The 23,212-nt window shown below is 31.5% G+C and overlaps 1 protein-coding gene across 1 annotated transcript in view; it reads right to left on the bottom strand.

Moving 5' to 3' along the window:
* The window catches only part of LOC120178317 (MADS-box transcription factor 23-like), a 34,742-nt gene extending 14,523 nt beyond the window's left edge, over positions 1 to 20,219 (bottom strand). The window contains exons 1-4 of the mRNA XM_039184190.1: positions 20,081 to 20,219; positions 19,695 to 19,906; positions 19,499 to 19,580; positions 19,341 to 19,402 (exon numbers count right to left, since the gene is read on the bottom strand). Coding sequence (XP_039040121.1) covers positions 19,341 to 19,402; positions 19,499 to 19,580; positions 19,695 to 19,876 — 326 coding nt within the window. The 5' untranslated portion in view covers positions 19,877 to 19,906; positions 20,081 to 20,219. The remainder of the gene's footprint in view (positions 1 to 19,340; positions 19,403 to 19,498; positions 19,581 to 19,694; positions 19,907 to 20,080) is intronic.
* Positions 20,220 to 23,212: the final 2,993 nt, after the last annotated feature.

Genomic DNA, 23,212 nt, shown 5'->3' with positions numbered 1-23,212 from the left:
TTGACAATGTGCTAGTACAAGTGGACAAATTTATCTATCCAGTGTACTTTATTATTTTGGACTTTGAAGCCGACAAAAAAGTTCCCATAATACTAGAAAGACCATTCCTTTCTACTGGACGAACATTGATTGATATTGAAAAAGAGAACTCATAGTGTGTCTCAATGACCAACAAATTACATTCAATGTGTTTGAACCACTACAATACGATGAAAAAGATGAATGTCATGTTGTTGACTTTGTCGAAGTAATATTACAAGAGCAATTAGATGAATGTGGGAGCATTGAAGAAATCTTTAATATTACTGTGACAATAGAAGACCCAGGCGAGCCAGACCATGAAGAGACTATGTCAATCTAGGGGAACCAAGGCTTCTACATTGATCTTGGCATTAACAATAGTTCTGCACTGATAATGTCGACTACAGAGTCACAACATGAGCCCTTGAGGAAAACTAAAAATACTATGATTGTTCAAAAAAAATACAACGACAACCAAGGCATCAAGGAAGGTCTTGCAAGGTTGTTACAATGAAAGACTTTTTTAAAGAATTAACGAGTAAAGCCACAACATATTTATGGCAACAATGAAGAAGTGCACTTCATGAATGATTCCAACAAGAAAGAGTTTTGCTTCGAATAGCGTTTCGATCCCACAATTACAAAGGGCCTAAAGCTATACAATTATGCCACAACAACTATCGAAAATGGAAAAGGGATATCGTTTACCAAGACCCAGTAGAAGTTACCACAAACTTTGATTTTAGTATGTGAAATAATTTTTTACATGCTTTTGATAAGTCATTTATGACATTAGATTAGATATTTTTATTTATTAGTTTTAATTAAAGCTTTTATCTCGAGTTTTTTTCCTTTTCAGGTAATGCTCACACATTGATCAAGACATCATCAGTTTCATATTGTTATTATTGCTTTCAGTGTCACAACATGAGCCTGAGAAGAAAATGTCACCAACTAGTGTTTCCCAACTCACCAGGGGAGTATTGCTGTCCCCATTACATTATGCATTTAAATTCATATTTTTATAGTTGTCTGCATGCATTGGGGGCAATACACATCTTAGGTTTAAGAGTGTGTCGTTCGTTTGTGTTTTTCATTGTTATGCTCATTTGTCATGTTCATGTTTTATGTTGTTCATTTGAGCTTTCTATGAAATTTAACTTTTCATGACATTTAGATAAGAAAACATTTTTTGAGACTTCACATTTACCTATGATGAGATAATTACCGATAACAATCTAATGCCGAGGACCTTAGGATTTAGAGGCAACTTGAGATTGCCTTAATGATTCTTTTGATGCTATAGTTTTTTACCGTATGTTGTGATTGATTGATTTATGGGTATTAGTTATCTTACATGTTAAAACAAAAACAAAATACTTTTTTTAAGTTCTGTGTGAACTTCTAGAGGTGCCCAACTGGCTCTAGCCGAATAAAATGTTCACAACAAACTTTTAGCTCTAAGACACTCCACTACGAAAGTAACTTCGGTACACTCAGTTAATACTAAATAGGAAAGATAATCTCGAATATCATGAGTGAATGAAAGTCTTCAGGGATGACTCTACCTAAAATGCTAGGAGGTTTGTTGCTGACACCATCTTACTACTCAAGTAATGGCAGGTAGTTGTGATGAGTTGAAGCTCTAGTTAAGCAAAATAGTAATTGATGCGACATTTTTTGCTTAATTAATTAATTTAATAATTATGATATTCTCTGTAAATACCCATGGTAATGAACTATCACGACTAAGAGCACACACATGCACGAGCATCATGAGTTGATCTATTGTTTTCTTGAGATTCGAAGGCGATTGGTATAAATTTGCCAAGTTTCTAAGATGAAAAGTGCAAGGCAAGTGTGAGAGTTATGTGTCTAATTGCTGAGGGAATGTTCATGTCATGCCTTGCTTGAGGAGAAACAAACACTTAGGCTTGAGGGTGTGATTATTCTCCGAAAGAGTTATTATTTAGAGACTTTTTAGTTAGGCTTGAGCTTGTACTTTAGTATATTAGGATCATATTTAGAGTGTTTTTAGTTAATTTTCATTACATGCATTGTTGGAAGTGAATTGGTAATTTCTGGACTGATTATGATATTTTTCTATGATATTGTTACATTGATGTTGTGACATTTTCTGATGCTGTAATTGTTGTGCGGTGATACGAGGCAGGATTGTTGGATCGTTGTTATAGCAATCGATGCGCGAATAGAAAACTATTTCTACTTTTTAGGGTTTTAATTAATATATAAAAGAGGCGACTATACTTAATTAAGGGGAAAGTTTTTTAGGGTTTTATTTTACTATTTTCTTTTCTCCTCCTTTAGCCTTGGCCACTTAGGCAATTTTGGGGAAGAGCATCAGCTGGACGTGAAGGTAAAAGTCACAACACCGAGAGGTGGTGACTAGTGATCTACGACAACATCAACAATAATAATAAAATGAATCCAAGAGGGGATTTTTATTTTTATTTATTTGAAATAATTTTTTAATTTATGTGGGATTTGTTAAGCTTTGGACGCTTATAATTTTAATTATATTTTACGAAGTTCGTGTTTAATTAATTTTATCCATTAATTTGATTGGTGTTTACTCAATTTTATTAAAGCTTTTAGTATAGAGATATATAATTTCCCAATCCATTGCATCGATAGGTGAGTGGCATTGTTGAAGTATCAGTGATTGCAAGAGTAATGTTTCAGTATAGAAAGATCCAACTGAATGATTGTCGTAACATACTTAGTAAATTTGCATAAGTGGGTATAGAGATATAGCACTATTGTGAGTTTCTGGGTGGAGCCATTGAGAGAGGAAAACATGCTAAGTTAATACTAGATGCATCGATCTTATTGTTGTGACATCGTTAATTGCATGATTGAGTTTAATTTTCTCACAATCTTTTGATTTTTTGATCCACTACTTTTACTTTCACTGTTGTGATTCCCTTTATATCTTTATTCATATATTTATTTTAGCGATTATAATTTTAATACTTTGTTACATCATCACATACACAATTATGTTGTTTTACCTACTTCATACTATCACAATTCTTTGAGTAATACTAGTCTATGTGGATACGATACATGCATTAATTTGCATCCAATTTATTACGAATAATATAACAAAAAAGTGTAAGAATATACTATTGTATCAGTTATATACTTCTACACTATAATAACCCAATTTTTTTGCTAGTGAACAAAATATAAAATTTGAAAGTTAGTGACCAAAATATAAAATGGGAAAAGTTTAGGGACCAAAATCTAATTTTAAAAAGTTATGTATTTTAGTCCCGTAGATAAATATGTTACCCCTTAGAATGGTATTTTTATGTTACATGGATTTTTTTGAATGGAGTTTGTGTTAAAAGCTATAAAATGATTAAGTTCAAAAAAATATTTAGACAATCAGATCGAATCAAATATTCATGATATTTTGAAGGATGATAAAGTAAGGGTAATAATATCATTATCATGTCTTAAATTAGTAGCAATTAACATGGATCATTGGATTTAAGTTGATTTTCCATGTTAAATCGGGACCGTTGGATGAAAAATGGCAAGATTGTAATTTTGGAAAAATACAAGGATAAATTGAAAGATATGAATTTATTGGTTCTTCTTTGACTTTTGGATGAACAAACTTGACATGTAAATGATAATTAACATGATATTTCAAGGCCAAAAAGGTCTCTAGACTTTAAAATGAAATTTTAATTCATTTTAATTAATTATAATACCTACGACTTATTATATTTTTGTAGAATTTTTAAGACATCTTCCTCATTTTCTCTGCATTGTCGCGTATCCCCTTAAGTTAAAAGAAAATTTCCCTTTCTCATTTTAAAGCCAATTTATTAGGAATTTGGATGAAAGTATAAAATACAAAGATGATTTACATGAAATTTTCTTTTACTTGGTACCATTTGTTCATGCTTTCCATGCTTAAAACTCTAAGTTCATGAATTGACGTATGAATGGGATGTTGGGTTTTAATGTTCTAAAGCTTGATTATGATGTAGTTAGTGTTATTGATTCATTTCCATGCTTGAAATTTGATTGCAAACAATTAGAAATAATTAATTGAACATTCGACCAAACTAAGGTTTTGGTATGAAATTGAATTTGGATTGATTTTGATGAGATTGATTTTAAATGCATGGAAATGATGATTAGAGGTTGAATTCATGCTTGAATCAAGTTGAAAATCATGTATATGGTGATATGTTAGGTTCGACCTACAAGAGAAAAATAGGGAATATTTTGGAAAAATTTCCCTAAGGTTAAAAATAATGTATGAATGATTCTACAAGCATTAGAATGTTGTTTGGACCAATTTGGAAGTTTGTAAAGTATTGAGGACCAAATCGTATATTATAGGAAATGTGGGATTAAAATGGAAATTGTTTAAAAGTTGATGTGTTATGCTTGAATTAGATGTTAGAATGCTTGATTATGTTATTAGAAGCTTGAATTGAAGTTAAATGAAAAGAGACCAATTTTAATATTTTGGAAATGTTAAGATGATATCTAAAATAATTCATTCTAATGGTTGAAATATGAAATTGAAAATGTCATGTGAACTATTGATGGATATGAATAGTAATGAACTTGAATTATTATTTTGAAGTATTAAATTTGACATTGATCGTATGAAATGGAATTAGTATTGAATAAGCATTAAACGAATTTTTAGCAATTTTTATACTAATATGCGCCTACTATGTTAGTGAGATACTAACATATACTTTGAAATTGTATATGTTTTGCAAATGATGCTTACATAGATTATGATCGAGATCGAGATATAATCAAGCTTAAAGCCAAGGAAAAACCACAAGAAACACACACACAATATTTGCGTTGACTCAACCTCGAATGATTTAAAAAGGAAAGGATTTGAATCGTAATTTGATATATTTTTACAATGATTTCTGAAATAGTTTATGGATGATTTTGGGTATGAACTACAGAATGCACTTTTATATGTTGTTTTAATATGTTAGTATCTATGGATACTTATAACAAATGAATGTTATATGGTATTGATATAAAAAGCCCATTATATGCATATTAAGAGTCTTGGTATAATTGGCATGCCATGAGGTGGACTATTTGTACGTAGCATGAATATGTTGATGATGCTAATGTATTTTCAGGATACATTATATGAAACGTATATGGAAATGATGCCTGCACGTATATGATGGTGGTGTGATTTATTCCTTATTTCGATACAGTGATGTTGTGTTTTACAGTACTTGTATATTCTATATGTCATTAGATGTGCAAATTGTCTATGTGGCACTAAATGTGTGTGTATACTAGTATATGACTCTCATAATATGCATTCCCATTCATAATACATTTGGTTGTGATTTAATGGAAAAGTTTGATTAATTCTATTGAAAGTAAATCTTCTTCAAATATTCTGATTTGGTTGGCATAAATTGCTACATATATAAATTGTTGTTTCACAGGTTATATGAAAAAGGAACGACTTTTATAAGTTTACCTATCATTATATGATGCTTATTGTATTATGATTTACATGATATTTTATATATATGTATGTTTTACTTTGTTTATGATAATGACTCACTAAGTTTATTCTTAGCGTGTGATTGTTTCACGCGTAGTTAAAGCGTGCAAAGATCTTTTAAGGTTCAAATCAGTTTCCCAGTGTTAGCATGATATCTTCTATGACGTTTTTAATTTTCTAATGGGCATGTGTATTATATATATTATAATTTCTCTGATATGGTTATGATAATTAAATGGGTTGTAGTAATTAATATGTATGGATTTTAAATAATAAGTACTTAATTATATTACTTATGAAATGGATTTCTAAGTTAATATTTGGTGAATTATATTTTAAATATTATCAAGATGAATTTTAAATTAGGCATATTTTTGGCAGTTTCACTGTTTATATGGAAAAGTATTGAATTGCCATGTTGTTTCTTGAAATCGAATGTGAAAATATTTTCAAATATTACTTTTTGGTTTTACGCGATTAAATAATTTTGGTGATAAATGTTAAATTGAATAAATTTTTAAGAAATAAATTTTTACCGATTTTCAAATAAGGAATTGTTTTAAATGTTTTATGTGACATCTTTGACTCATGTTTGGTAACGAATACAGAAAAAGGGATGTTATATTTATTGGCATCAAAGCTGCAAGTTTAGCCGATTCTAGGTTTAAACCTAGTTTGTTTTTAAGTGAAAAGTGTGTACATGCCACTAGGATATCAATATTACTGATCTCTTGTCAGTGTTTATATGATTTGATTAATGCCAATCCTTCCTAAAGTGATTTGAAATGTTTGTATTTGATGTCGAAATCAGAAATTTCGAGGAAAGTGATCGGGCAGGAGGTACTAAAAAGAACCACTAGTGGGAGCAACGGGGTAAATCTTGAGCCTCCTGCTCATTCCGAACAAGTGGCGCACCGGCACAACAAGGAGTGTCGGTGCAAGATCAAGAGACATTTTTTAGACTCTAGATGCGATCCTGACATGTTTTCAGCAACCATCTGCACCAACTCCATGAGTATCGATTGTTAAGGAATTAAAAAGTTTAGGAGCTCCAGAATTCAAAAGAGAATAAGATGAGGACCAGTGACTGTAGATCTCTGGTTAAACGATATGGAGATTATGTTATACGGTTTCCACTGCACTAATACAGAAAAATTAGATGGTGTTGTATCACTACTTCGGGGTCAATCCCAAATATTGTGGATAAATGCCACAATGCACGTCTCTCCCAAATAAGTGACTTGGAAGTTCTTTTTGGAGGAATTCAAGAACAAGTACATTGGAGACCGGTTCATCCGATAGTTGAAAGAGGAATTCCTCAATATGAAAAAAGGAAACTAGACTATTTATGAAAACGAGTGTGAGTTCAACAAGTTAAGTAGGTTTGCAACTGGACTGATTCCCAATAAAAAGGCTCGATGTGATTGGTTTATAGAGGGACTACGACCAAGACCAAAAGAACTAATGTTGGCTTTGAAAATTCCTACATTTCAAGAAGTTGTAAACAGAGCGAAAGCAATTGAAATAGTATATACCAAGAAAATCGCAGAGTAGAGAATGCAGACAATAAAGAGATCGAGAGCATCTTCAACCTCATTTCAGTCAAAACGGGGTATAGGTTCTAGTTCCTAATATCATAACAAATCCATATCTTTGCATTTTCTTGTAAAGGAGCTAATACTAGAAAGGGAAGACAATCTTAGACAGCTGCTTCTAGTATGAGTAGATTACATTAAAATCAACCTGGACTATGTGATATTTACGGCAGAAATCACCTAGGGGTGTGCGATTTGTCACATGAACTTGTTTTAGATATAGAGATACTAATTATTTTATGCGAGATTGTCCCATGGTATATGAGAAAAGACCAATACAAACAGAGAGATCTGCTTCAGTGTCTCAGAAAGGAAAAGGTAAGGCTAGATTAAGGTGACTATTTGAATATACTTCACAGTCAGTATTTCACACACCAACCAAAGTCTATAATATCAGGATTGATAAGGACCGAGATGACCTGAAAATCATAGCATGTACGTTTTTTTAATCTTTTTGATAAGTATATATTTGTTTTGATTGATCATGGATCTACATATTTGTATATAAGTACTAAGTTGATTAGAGAAAGAGATATTTCTTTAGAACTTATGTCAATCGATATAGTGGTGACAAACCCCTCAGGCTAGAGTACGAGGGTTAGTCAAATATATAGAAACTGCATGCAAAAATTTCAAGGAATTTAGTTTCCATGGAATTTAATGGAATTACCCTTCAAGGAATTCGAGATAATCTTGGGCATAGATTGGTTATCTCCCTGTCGCTCCATAGTGGATTATCACTTAAAGTGATTAATATTGAGGGACTTAAAAGGTACTGAGATAATAGTAGTTGGTGAAAGGCTAAATCCCTTATCTAATGTGATTTCAGCTATTTATGCTAAGAAACTATTGCTACAAGCCAACCAACCTTTCATAGCCAACATGGTGGATACTCGAGCTTAAAAGTTTAAGTTGAAAGATATTTCGATTGTCCGAGAGTATCCAGATGTATTTCGAAATGAACTACCTGATTTACCTCTTGATCGAGAGGTAGAATTTAAAATAAAGGTTCTATCAGGTACTGCGCCTATTTCTATGGCCCCGTATAGAATGGCTTAGACTGAGCTCTAATAATTAAAGACCCAATTGTAAGAATTGTTAGATTGGGGTTTTATAAGACCGAACATGTCACCTTGGGAAACACCAGTGTTATTTGTAAAGAAGAATGGCGGGTCTCTGCGATTATGTGTATATTATCATTAGTTAAATAAAGTGACAGTGAAGAACAAGTATCAACTCCCAAGGATCGATGATCTCTTTGACTAGCTAAAGAGCGTAACGATGTTTTCCAAGATTGATCTCCAATCAGGATATCACCAGTTAAAGATTAAAGAAGAGGATATTCCTAAGATAGCATTTAGGACTTAATATGGCCACTATGAGTTTGTTGTGATGCTATTCGGGTTAACCAATACTTTTACAACATTTATAGATCTGATGAATCGAGTATTTCAACCATATTTGGACCAATTCTTGGTGGTATTTATTGATGATATTATGGTCCATTCTAATTTAAAGGAAGAGCATGATGCACATCTTCGCATAGTCCTTCAAACTCTCTGAGAGAAAAAGTTATATGCCAAGCTGTCATAGTGCAAATTCTGGTTGTCGGAAGTTATTTTTCTTGGCTATGTTGTTTCAGCAGAAGGGATAAAAGTGGATCCCAAGAAATTACAAGATATCGACAAATGGAAAATTCCAAAGAATGTTTCTGAAGTTCAAAGTTTCTTGGGACTTGCTAGTTATTATCGAAGGTTCATAAAGAACTTTTCAATGATTACCTTCCCATTTTCGAATTTATTAAGGAACAATATGCCATTTATTTAGATTGACAAGTGTCAAGAAAGCTTTAAGACGCTAAAAAAGATATTAATGAAGCCTCAGTGCCAGAGCAACTAGAATATGAAAATGATTATGTAATCTATAGCAACGCGTCTCATAATGGTTTGGAATACGCACTATTGTAAGAAGGAAAGGTTGTGACTTATGCTTCGAGGAAAATTAAGACACATGAAAGGAATTATCCTACTCATGACTTGGAATTGGCAGCAATTGTATTTTCTCTAAAGATATGGCACCATTATTTGTATACTGAGTGATGTTACATCGACAATGATCATAAAAGTTTGAAGTACCGTTGACTCAAAAAGAGTTAAACTTAAGAAACAAAAGATGATCGAGCTCCTTAAATATTATGATGTGGTCATCGACTATCATATAGAGGAGGCTAATGTGGTAGCTGACACGTTAAGTCGAAAATTATTTTATACTTTAAGAGCTTTGGATGCGCAATTGTCTTTAAAGGAAGATTGTGTATTGATTACAGAATTAAAGTTAAAGCCTATTTTGATATATTGAATAAAGGAACTTCAAAGAAAAGACAAGAATTGCTTGCCAAGGATAGAACAATTGGAGAAAGAAAAAACCAAAGACTTTGAAGCTAAGTCTGATGGGTATTTATACTATCGAGGAAGAGTTTATATTCCAAATGTTGAAGAATTAAAGAAAGTGCTTCTTTCCCAAGTGCATTATAGTCCTTTGACTACGCATCTAGGTATAAGATTTATCATGACTTAAAAAATCGATACTGGTGGCCAGCCTTAAAGAGAGCTATAATTGAGTTTATTTCGAAATATCTGAAATGTTAAAAAGTTAAAATAGAACATCAAGTGCCTTCGAGAATATTGAAACCAATTTCCATTCCTCAGTGGAAGTGGAAAAAGTTACCATAGATTTCGTCATAGGGTTACCTTTGACACCAAATAAAAAAGACTCAATTTGGGTGATCGTGGATAGAATAACCAAGTTAGCGCACTTCATTCCAGTTAGAACTGATTACTCAATGGATAAATATGTTGAGTTGTATAACAAGGATATTTGATAAAGATTAAAGGTTTACTTCGAGAATCTGGAAGTCATTTTATAAAGCCTTGGGTAATCGACTTAACTTCAGTGCTACTTTTCATCCACACAAAGATGGACAATCAAAGCGATATGTTCAAATTTTAGAGGATACATTAAGGGCATGCCTTATTGAATTTAAAGGTTCATGGGAAAAGTATTTACCTTTAGCTGAGTTTACTTAGAATAATAGTTATCAACCAAGTATCAAGATGGCTCCTTATGAAGCCTTATATGGAAGGAAATACCAAACTCTTTTGAACTGGTACGAGCTCAAGGATCGATAAATAGTCGGTCTTGATCTGATTAAGAAAATGGAAGACAAAATGAAGATTATACAAGATAATCATAAGATAGCAGTCGATTGACAGAAATCTTATTCAGACTTGAAAAGGAAAGAGATTGAATATCAAGTTGGTGATAAAGTGTTTCTCAAAGTGTCACCTTGGAAAATGATACTGTAATTTGGACGAAAAAGAAAGTTAAGCATGAGATTTATTGGACTATATGAGATTGTGAAAAGAGTTGGTCTGGTGGCTTATCAGCTAGCGTTACCTCTAGAAATGGACAAGATTCACAATGCATTTCATGTATCTATGCTTAGAGAGTATCATTTAGATCCTTCACATGTCATTACCTTGGAGGAAGTTGAAATTCAACTATATCTAACTTACGAGGAAGAACCGATAAAGATATTAGAGCATGAAGTCAAAGAATTAAGGAACACAATGATACCACTTGTTAAGGTTCTTTGGAGAAATCAAAAAGTCGACGAAGCTACCTAGGAAAGATAAGAAGACATGAGAAGATAGTTTCTTCACCCTTTTGAATCAAGTACGTGTTGAAAATTTAAGAATGAATTTTCTTAAGAGTAGAGTTTAAATATTCCAAATTTTTGGTTAGTGACCAAAATGTAAAATTTGAAAGTTTAATGACCAAAGTATAAATTTGGGAAAAGTTTAGGAACCAAAGTGTAAATTTCAAAAGTTATGTATTTTAGTCCTGTAAATAAATATTTTACCCCCTATAATGGTATTTCATTTTATATGGTTTTTTTGTATGTAGTTTATATTAAAAGCTATAAAGTGATTAAGTTCTAAACATTATTTAGACAACCAAATCGAATTGAATACTCAGGATATTTTGAAGTATGATAAATTAAGATTAATAATTTCTTTTTGATGTCTTAAATTAGTAGCATTTAACATGGACCATTGGATTTAAGTTGATTTTCCATGTTAAATAGGGATCGTTGGATGAAAATGGCAAGATTATAATTTTGGAAAAGTACAAGGCAAAATTGGAAGATATGAATTTGTTGGCTCATCTTTGACTTTTGGATGAAAAAAAAATTGACATGTGGATGGTAATTAACATGATATTTCAAGGGTAAAAAGGTATATAGACATTAAAATGAATTTTTAATTTGTTTTAATTAATTATAATACAAGTGGCTTATCGTATTTTTGTAGAATTTTCAAGACATCTTCCTCATTCTCTCTCCATTGTCGTATATCCCCTTAAGATAAGATAAAAAATTTCTTTCATATTTTCAAGCAAATTTATTAGGAATTTGGATGAAAGCATGAAATACAACGTTGATCTACATGAAATTTTCTAACATTTGGTACCATTTGTTCATGCTTTCCATTCTTGAAACTCTAAGTTAATGAATTGGATGGATCAAGGGGAATTTGGTTTTAATGTTCTAAATCTTGATTATGATGTAGTTAGTGTTGTTGATTCATTTCCAGGCTTGCAAGTTGATTGGAAAACATTAGAAATGATTAATTGAACATTTGACTAAACTAGGGTTTTGGTATGAAATTTAATTTAGATTGATTTTTATATGGGATTGATTGTAGATACATGGAAATGATAATGGTTGAATTCATGCTTGAATTAAGTTGAAAATCATGCCTATGGTGATATGTTAGGTTCAGCCTACAAGAGAAAAATAGGAAAAATTATGAAAAAAATTCATTAAGGTTAGGAATAATGTATGAATGATTCTAAAAGCCATAAAATGTTGTTTGGACCAATTTGGAAGTTTGTAAAGTATTGAAGACCAAATCATATATTATAGAAAATATGGGATTGAAATGGAAATTATTCAAAAGTTGATATGTTATGCTTGAATTATATGTTAGAATGCTTGATTATGTTATTAGAAGCTTGAACTGAAGTTAAATGACAATGGACCATATTCTAAAAGAATTCATTCTGGTGGTTGAACTGTGAAATTGGAAATGTCATGTGAACTATTGATGAATATGAATAATAAGAGATAAAATATTATTTTGAAGTATTAAAGTTGACATTGATTGTATGAAATGAAATTAGTATCGAATAAGTATTAAAAGAATTTTTAGTAATTCTTATGTTAATATGAGTCTACTATGTTAGTGTTATACTAACATGTACTTCAAAATTATATATGTTTTGTAAATGATGCTTACGTAGATCGTGATCTAGATCGAGATACAAGCATACTTAAAGCTAAGGAAAAAGCACAAGAGTAAGGTTATATCAAAAGTAAGTTTTTCTAGCGAGGCATCAGAGTAGTGTATTTTTACCTATTATATATATATATATAAGGAAGACTTGCGATTAGTCAATTTCGAATAATGTGAAAAATGAAAGGATTTGAATCGTAATTTGATATATTTTTACAATGATTTCTGAAATGGTTTATGGATCATTTTGGGTATGAACTGCCCAATACACTTTTATATGATATTTTGATATATTAGTATCTATGGATACTTCTTACAGATGAATGATATATGATATTGATATAAAAAGCCCATGCATGCATATTGAGATTCTTGGAATAATTGGCAGCCATGAGGTGAAGTATTTGAATGTAGCACGAATATGTTGATGGTGCTAATGTACTTTAATGATACATTATGTGACACATATATGAAAATGGTATTTGCACATATATAATGATGGTGCGATGTATTCCTTAGTTTAATTCGTGATGTTGTGTTTTATAGTACCTGTATATTCTATATGGCACTAGATGTGCAAATTGTCTATGTGGAAGTAAATGTGCAATATGTGTATACTCGTACATGACTCATAAACCATGCATTCTTATTCAAGATACAATGAATGTGAAAAGAACATGTTTGATTAATTCTATTGAAAGTAAATTTTCTTCGGAATATTCTGATTTGGTTGGCATAAATTGCTATATATATATATATATTAACTGTTGTTTTACATGTTATATTAAAAAAGAAATGACTTTTATAAGTCTATTTTAAAAGTTTACCTATCATTATATGATACATATTGTATTATGATTTACATGATATATATATGTTTTACTTTGTTTATGATAATGGCTCACTAAGTGTATACTTAGCGATTGATTGTTTCATGTGTAGGTAAAGTAAAGCGTATGGAGTAAGGAGTTTCATGTTTTTGAGGATTATATCAGCTCTTAGTATCAATATTACATCTTTTTTGATGTTTTTAATTTTTGGTGGACATGTATATTATATCTATAACACCCTAAATTCTGGGCTAGTAGTTTCATGTTTACCCGAGAAATATATGAACCTCATGGTTTTCATAATTTAAGTCATTGGGCTAAGTTGTGCTTAAATGGGTTGGACTGGGCCCAATTAGTCATAAAAAGAGGGTTTTTGAATAGTTGAAAGATGAGGAAGGACCTATAGTGCAATTATCCCATTTTTAATAAGAGAAAAGTTGTATCTTATTTCATCTTTTTTCTCTTCAATATCTTCATTTCTCTTTTTCTCTTCTTCTTCAAGATGCATAGATCAAAGTGGAAGGTAAGATATTTGATCTTCTCTTCTTTAGACTTCAAATCCGTCATCAATCCTTCATATAATTTCTTTATGCTAAGGGATTCTTAAGTTTCTTGTTTGCTAGAGAAAGAGTGAACAAATCAACCAAGTCTTAGAGAAAGAGAGTTTGGATAAGCAATGAGCTTTATTTGAGGTTTCCAAAAGTAAGGTAGCATATTTCTAATCTTTTTTAGTGTTAAGGGTTTCATAAATATGAAGAATTTTTAAGATTTGTGTGTTTAAGTATTTTAGGGTTTATATTTAATTTCATGATCTAATGACGTTTTAGATGTAAAAAAGATGTTTTTATGCTAGATTAAAACCCTATGAAACCTTCTACAGATTTAACACATGATTAGGAACCAAACTAAGACATTTGAGATAAGTTTTGGGTGTTTCTCAAGACTAAAAAGATATTTCTATGTTAGAGTATTGATACTGGATGAATTGAGATGAATTTTGGGGGTTTTTAGTTGGGTGTATTTATACTACTGAGGAGAGTATCGATACTTCCCCTATAGTATCGATACTTAGGGTAATAGTATCGATACTGGGCCATATTTTTAGCAGCAGAATATGTTTTTGATACTGATACTCATAGGGGTATCGATACTTGACCCTAGGTATCGATATTGCAAGTAGAGAATCGATATTACTCACTTTGGATGGTTAGATTTGACCTCTTTAAGGCTCTTATGAGCTAATGATGATCTGTAATGGTAGAACTTAGTCCGTAAGGGAAATGGCCAAGGGGCCCAGAAAAACTCATAGGAGTGGGGTACAATCGAAGTACCCGTAGTAAATGTAATACGTCCAAGTATCTTTAGTCAAGCACGTAACGAGTAACTAAGAATGAATGATTGTTATTGAGGATGTACCGACAAGTGATTTAGCGAATTAATCAGATTACGATGTAGTGGAGTCGTGTACTGCAAGAATGTCAGTGAATGGTGGACGTACAATTGACCCTCTAATTTGAGGGATAATTTAGGAAAAGCATAGTAAGAGCGATTAGAGTATTGCTACTTAGTATTGAACCTGAGTCAGGTATCGGGCTAGCGAATAATACAACCAATGAACAACAAACACAATAATAGTCGTTAAGTCACAAAAAGTGTAAAGACTTCTCCAAAGACAAAGAATGACTAAAACACCCTTAAGTAATGAATCGAGCAGAGCAGTTTTCTAGAAAAGAACGAGCGAGATAACAACTAGTGAGAGGATGACCTCACTTTAGTATGTCCAACTAAGCTAGCTTATAGTCAAACTATCTTAGTTGTCCTAGTGGGGTATTGTCAATGTGCGAGACACTTCAGTGGCTAACTAGAGCGCTATAAGTAAACACTCACGAGGAATAGGTTAGCGTTGTTAATATTATGTGGCCTTTGGGCCCTTAGACATGCATGTATAGTTGCATCAATCTAGTACAACAAATATCTTAAAAGCTTGCTTGAAGGCTATATGAGACTGAACCAATGCTTCAGTTGGGTGGGAATTGTACCGATGCTATATGACATCGGGTTCCCTCAGTTAACTAGTGTCTGATGGCTATGTGAGACCAGATACTAGTCAGGATTACATTCAGATAATGTACAGTAAAGTCAGTGTTATATTCAGATAATACACATGATTGTCAGTATCTCATTTAGATAATATACAACAGTTATATTCAGTGTGGTTAGAGACTATTATGAGGTATGCTCATGGAGAGGCCCTTAATAAAGGATTGAGGGAAGTATGAGACTCTTACTTCAACGATAGAGTAGTAAAACCTTAAATATGTAGCACTTGGTTGAGATAATGCATGTACCTACTGCTTAGTACAATGTTTTTAGCATGATTATGTTTGTAAGACTCATAATACTACTCTAGATTAGTGATTATACTACTGGCCTTCGTAAGCTCAACGTTCGAATGTTTTCATTCGCAATTTTTTAGCTTGGGTAGTTCGTGGAGCACCATCGCAGTAGGACTTCCAACATCTCCTTCAAAGCTCTGTACTGTAGCTTTAGTTGGCATATGTTTCATAGAATACTCATGTATTCACTTTGTTAAACTCCGAGTTTGTATTATTTCAGTTTTAAATTATGTGTCTCGGAGCTCCGATTTTTATAAAGTATTTTTATAACTATTAATTACATTTGTATGATATCATTTTGTATGTTTTAAAAGATGAATGAATAATTTTTTAAAATCAGGGGTTGTCTCAGTAGCCCAATGTGTCACTTTAGGCTCAATCGGGTTTAAGGTGTTACAATATATATTAGAATTGCTCTGATATGTTTATGATAATTAAATGAGTTTTAGTAATTAATATGTATGTATTTTAAATAATTAGTACTTAATTATATTAGTTATGAAATGGATTTCTAAGTTAATATTTGGTAAATTATATTTTAAATACTATCAGGAAGAATTTTAAATTAGGTTGTTTCACTCTTTATATGGAACGATATTGAACTGTCATGTTGATGCCTGAAATCAAATGTGAAAAATATTTTTAAATATTACTTTTTGGTTTTACGTGATTAAATAGTTTTGGTGATAAATGTTAAATTGAATAAATTCTTAAGAAACAAAATTTTACTTGTTTTTGAATAAGGAATTGTTTTAATGTTTTATGTGATATATCTGACCCGTGTTCGGTAATAAATATGGAAAAAATGGGTGTTACATACACTACTCCTGTAAGACTTAGGAATCAATTTGGGCCTTAAAACAAGCTTTTAGAGAGGTATTGGATGTGATTTTCAAGCTTGAAATGATCAAATCTGAGTTCTAGTACGATATTATTCCTATGATATCTATATCATAAGAAATTATACTAAAATTTCAGGTAAAATATGAAAGGAATACCATTACTTATTCTAAATGTATCGATACTAAACCTCCTATATCGATACCTAGGTAAAATGTTAGATTCTAAAATGTCAATTTGAACTCCACCCAAGAGTATTGATAACTTAAGATACATATTGGTTTATACCTAGGTAAAATGTTAGATTCTAAAATGTCAATTTGAACTCCACCCAAGAGTATTGATAACTTAAGATACATATTGGTACTCTATGCTTGGTATTAATACTCAAGTTTCTTTAAGCTTCATTTGGTTTTTAAATTGATGAAGGAATTGATTATATGAGCCTAAGGGTGCATTTGGTTCATGGAATATAATATTACCAGTGGGAATGTAAGATTACCAGGGAATAGAATTTATTGGGAATGTTGTATTTTGTGTTTGGTTGGTTTAGCAGAAATGTAAGATTACCATGTTTGGTTAAAGGAATAAAAGAATATTAGAATTTTTATTTGATCAAATTGTCTTTATTATATATTTGTTTTTTAACAAGTTGGAAAATATTTATATATTTCTTTAAAAAATTTAAATTCATAAAATTTATATAATTTTTTTTACAAAATTGAAAATATAAAAAGATTTAATGAAAAGGTAAAATTTTATTTTAACTCCTGAACTTCATATAAAATTTTAATTATAGATTTTTTTTGTAAATCTAAAATACTTTAAGGATAAATTTGAATTTAACATTCGTAGAATTTTTATTATTCAATGACAAAAGAAGAATATTTTTGAAAAATAATTAAGGGCATTTTAGTCCTAAACGCCGGTAATCCAACAATACCTAAGGAAAGAGAGGTAATACATTCCTGGTAATATACCAAAAAAAATCCACTATTGATAATCTTACATTACCGGGAATGAGATTCCCGGCTAACCAAACGGGAGAATGTGAATTCAATTCCCATGGGAATCCCACATTCCCCCAACCAAACGCCCCTAAGGGATGTCTTTATTCACTAAATGACTGAAAAATCCGTAAGTGATAAAAATTACTAAAATGATTTTATAAGTATAAAATTACAAAAAGTATCCCTATAAATTTAATGATTGGATTTGAAAGTTTTAACTTGATGAAATGTGCCAATTATCATTAGGTCATATCTTAAAGAGGCCTTGATCACCCTAAGTGCTTGATATTAGTGGAAATGACTTGAATGCTAAAATGAATAAAATATACTTATATGTTAAATGATTAAATTACCTTATATAAAAGAAAAAGGATAATGAATTCCGTATGATTAAAATTATCATTTCATAATATTTTGATAAGTTTTATTAAGGGTCATAAGTTATTAAAAAACAATTTAACCCTTAAGCATAACACTCTAAGAAAGAATGAGCTATGTTTGAGAATAAGTTGTATAGTGAATTGTGAGGAAATGTTTGTTCCTAATTGATGCATAATTGTTGTGAATATTTAATCAAGTTACATTGATTGGCCTTAATGGGAGATGTTTGATTTGTGTGGCCTATGAACACATGTGTGTGGTACTGCGTACGGTGATAAATTATCTAGATATATGTGATTAAGAAGTCAGAGTGCTTAGAAATACCATATAATCAGGGACCGAGCTACATAGAGGTTGGGAGGGGCTGTTGCCCCACCCAAAATTTTTGTTATAATAGCATTTTAGGTTCTTTTTAGTTTAAATGTTAGTTAAATAAGGTTTTTGCCCCTCCCAAACTTTTTGATATAATAGTATTTTAGGTAATTTTTAATTTAAATATTAGTCAAATAATGCCTTTGCTCTTCCTAATTTTTAGATTTAAATGCTTAATAGATTATTATTCTTTTGATATAAAACAATTTTACCCTCTCAACATTTGATCCTAGTTCCGTCCCAGCTAGGGGTGGATGTATGTTGCTCCCTAGGGAAGCCACTGATCATCCATTATTTTAAAAGTGTCAAACTTAGTTTAATTTGTTAATGAAAATAGAAAAAAAAATTGCGTACCTAAATTCTTTAGTATAGAGCATTCAAGTTTTGGACCCCAATTGATTAATTTCTAGATCCGCCACTACTGGTTCCAACATACAATCATTTCTTATGTTATATTTATAGAAATTACTATATAATTTCTTAGTGAGACCGGGTACCAACTCTATCATTGATACCTAATTGCTTACTGATATTGGGTATTATTGTCATTCATTACCTGACTGTTTAGTGATACATGTGTTATAGTTGTTGATTATATTTTCTTTATAAATTACATGATGCTAACTGATGCCAAGTAGCTTATGGTTATTATTATGATTGTAAGAATAAGTCCTAAAGTCAAGGAGTAGATTGTGATTGATGATACTCCTGGGTGAAAGTCGGTAAGCATGAAATACATAAACTGATAATTACACATTTAATCTCATACACCTCTACTTATACTTGTCTTGCATACTTATATTTATGATGATATGTATAATATTTTAAACCTAAATATTAAGATCAATCGGCTCCTTCTTTAAACTAATGGCGTTTCCTAACATAAGTTTAGATCTACGACAATCTTAGTCTATAAAAATTGCTCTCTTCTGTACTGAGTTTTCTGGTGTTGGGGGGACTTTAAAAAGTGTTACATAATTGGAGGGAGAGTACCTGTGGTAGTCTTGCCAGTACTGCAGTTGTTGCCTCAAGCTTGATACCTCTTTTTTCCAAAACTACCAACCACAAAATCAATACTAATGATGAAAAATAGGATATGTAATGGTGATTGTTTTCAAAATTTATGGAGAAAATAGAAGAGAAATGATTACCTTCAGTTCAGAAGAAGGATTAAGTAGTTGATGGTGATGTTCCTCTTTAAGCTTGTTGTAACGTTCTATAACAGATTTCATGCTGAAATATATGACACATATTCCAAATTCAATATACATATTCACTCTAAATCAATTATCAATATTAATTATAAAAAATGGAGATGCCGAAATTATTTGAAGAAACAAGACAGACCTGGTGCTTGCAAAATGATGGAGCTTGGAAGTACTGGAAAAGATAATCAACCCAACTTCAGCATCGCAGAGAATGGCCAACTCCTTTGCTTTCTTCAATAACCCATTCTTTCTTTTCGAGAACGTCACTTGTCTGCTTGATGAATTCTCTATCATTCTTATCTCTACCTTCCCTCTTCTCATTTGCTTCTCTTTTCCGGGATCGATCAAAAACTGACGGAAGTTATACATAGAAGGATGATATTAAGTAATCGATTAAAACCCTAAAAATAAAAAAGGCAATTTAGGGATGCAAATCAGTGTAAAGATAAAAAGCTTATTTGGGTGTAAGTAATCGATTGAAACCCTAAAAAAAGGGGGATTTAGGGATGCAAATAAGTGTATTACCTGGGTGTAAGCTAATAATGGATCAAAGTTTAGGGAAAGTATATGTGTGTTCTAAATGGTAGGCCGAAAGCAGTTTTCAGACATCAGGTAAAACCTCTGTTACGACTTAAAACATGGAGCCGAAATCTGCTTAGTGGTTTTCATTATAGGTCATTGTGCCCTACTCTCCGGAGTGGCTGAATAGTTTCCTACTTGCTTTACTGAACTGACATCTGTCGGTAATCTAAAAAAACTCGTTTTGAACGCTGTGGGAGAATTCCTGGATACGGAGTTGGATTTTGAATGGAAATATGTCGGCAATATAAGCCAAGTAGCATAGAGTTAGTAATCAAGAGAGTGGGGAAAGTATCCCGGTACCGACATTCGGAGTGGGCCAGGATTCGTGGGAGGTGTACCCGCGTTGAAACCAGAGTTATTGTATATCAACATATAGATGATGGACACGTATATTTGTTAATAAAATTGAAGGATTTTTATAATCTGATCATTTTTATTTTACTAAGGTTGAATAGCCAAAAAAAGTGACAAACGTAGGTCTATTTTTATAGTTTGGTATCAAACATTTCTTTAGGTCTAATTTAGAATAAACATTTTATTCCATTTCATAACTTAGGTAGTTAATTTCAATCGTTAAATGTCAAATGACATATTTTTAAAGTAAAATATACAAATAATCCCCAAACTTCTAATAATCTTGCATTTTGATTACCTGTTCTTCGTTTTCTTAACCCCATCCTTACTCATCATACTCCCCGCCCGAGCATATCGACCGACTTGTTTAATGAAATTGAGCAGCCTAACCTCTTTCCACCAATCATAATTGTTCAAAACAACAAAGTTTGAGTTCTTTTCAGAACCCAGATCTGTATTTTTACTAAGAATCTTATTTACAATCTCCATGATCCCAACAATGTTTTTTTCCAGTGTATTCAAAACAATTTCAGGTCTTTCTTGGCTTTTACCAGAAGGGTCACTAATTCTACCGGTAGCTCCACCAATCAAGGCGACAACTTTGTGACCACATTTTTGGAACCAAGAAAGTACAATGAGACCCAAAAGATTCCCCAAATGCAAGCTCTCAGCAGTTGGGTCAAAACCATAGTAAACTTTGAGAGGACCAGCAGTCTGGTCTGAACAAACCAAGCTGAGATTTTCATTGGTTATGGATTCAAGCAATCCTCTTTCTTTAAGTATTTTAACAACATTCGTCATGCTACCCGTTTGAGATTTCGGTTCAACAATTGGCTGACTGTTAAGGCTACAACATACGTAAGAAAAATTGAAACTTTTAATGGGTCTTTTAAAAAAAGGGATAACCTTGGTTGCAACAAAAGGTAGGAGGAATTTCCTATGATTGAAGCAAAGGAAAGTCCTTGAAGCCATAAACAGTTTTCTTTTTTCAAAATTCTATTTATTTCTTACCCAAAAAGTGGTGCTGGTATTCTGGATTTCTCTTGAAATGTGGTGCTGATCCGGAAGTAACAATGAGGGGAGATTGTCTGCGGAGGAAGGACTGCATTTCGGTGAAGGATCTGGGCGTCGAAACCATCTTTAGCATTTTTCCCATTTGCGTACGGTATGACAGATTGGACAATTCTACCTGGTTTTACAGTATAAAGCCAAAGGAGAACAAAATTCTAGCATCAAAAGAAGAAGAAGAAGAAGAAGAACAGGTGACCAAAATGTAAGACTATTAGAAGTTTGGGGATTATTTGTATATTTTACCCTAAAATATATGTCATGTGACATTTAACGGTCCATCATGACCAGACACCAAATTGAATTACTAAATAAAACGTTTGTCCTAAATTAGACAAAATAAAAAAGGTTAGACACCAAACTAGAAAAAGATATATATGTTGGACGTTTTTTACTATTAAGCAATTTATTAATCAAAAGTGATTATAGGTTGTATTTGATCTTTTTTTATTCAATTGATAATAATTTTATATTTTATATACGTAACTGCTCGAATTCAGAATTAAGGAGAAAAATTATATTTTATTATTGAAGTCACTTGAAAGGTATTTTTCATATTATTATTTAATACACTGTCAATATAAAATTCTTAATAAAATAAATCCTTTGAAATTATCTAATTTATTTTACTCAAAATTTGCTAATCAAATACCAGTGATAATGATTGAAACAATCAAATATTGTAAAATTATGTAATTTAAAAGTAATGATAAAAGAGATAGAATCCATCAAATGATCTTAGTGGTTAAGGACGGTGTTGTTTTCTTTAGATGTTCTGGTTTCAAGCATTTACATTTATATGATGTGCGCGCATTGTCAATAACTAAGAAAGATTTTAAATAAATCTTACCTTATAATTACCCTGAACTATGAAAAAACAATAAAAGAGATAAAAACACAATATGAGAATAAAATTTTTAGTACTTTTTTTTTATTAATTTAGGGTGATTACAAATAATAGTATTTGTTCTAAAGACTCTTAACTATTTGACAAAGAACGCTCAAATACTATTATAAGAAGGTGAAAGAGAAGTGTGTTGGGATTTTGAGACTCTATGGACAACTGAAAATATAGCCAAAATGGGGTGAATTGACCTTTTAAAAATTTTGGGAATGAAGGAGCAAAAGATAAACAATATGAATAAGATTTAGAGTGGTTCAACTTCCAGATTGAAATCTACATACACTACTTTAGCTCCGCACTAAGGATTTTCTAACAAACTCATTAATTTGTTCTTTCTTTTTCTAGGCTCAAGAGTAACCTTTACAAAATCCTTAGTTTTCAATGGCTAAACTAGAACTACTCCTCTTTTACAAAAAGATAACTAATATAAACAAGAAAAATCTCTCAAAGGTAGGTGTTTACAATTTGAACTCACAAAAACACACTATGTACTAGAGAAAACAAAGAATAAAGAATGAAAAAGCTTTTCTCTTGATCTTGATTGCTTGGATAGGTGTTGTAATCTTCTTCAAGTGTCATAGACTTGTTTTTATATGTTGAAATGAATTTGTAGTTGTTTCTCCGTTTGTGATGTTTTGGAGTTGTTGTGGATTAATTTTCAACAAAACAAAATAACCCAGAACATGGAGTATCGATACTTAGGCTAGGAGTATAGATACTTCCTTTTTAATATATAAATAAACTTGCTG

The sequence above is a fragment of the Hibiscus syriacus genome, unplaced genomic scaffold (assembly GCF_006381635.1).
Source record: "Hibiscus syriacus cultivar Baekdansim isolate YM2019G1 unplaced genomic scaffold, ASM638163v2 tig00003507_pilon, whole genome shotgun sequence".
NCBI classification, from domain to species: domain Eukaryota; kingdom Viridiplantae; phylum Streptophyta; class Magnoliopsida; order Malvales; family Malvaceae; genus Hibiscus; species Hibiscus syriacus.
This window is presented reverse-complemented; position numbering and strand designations above follow the sequence as displayed.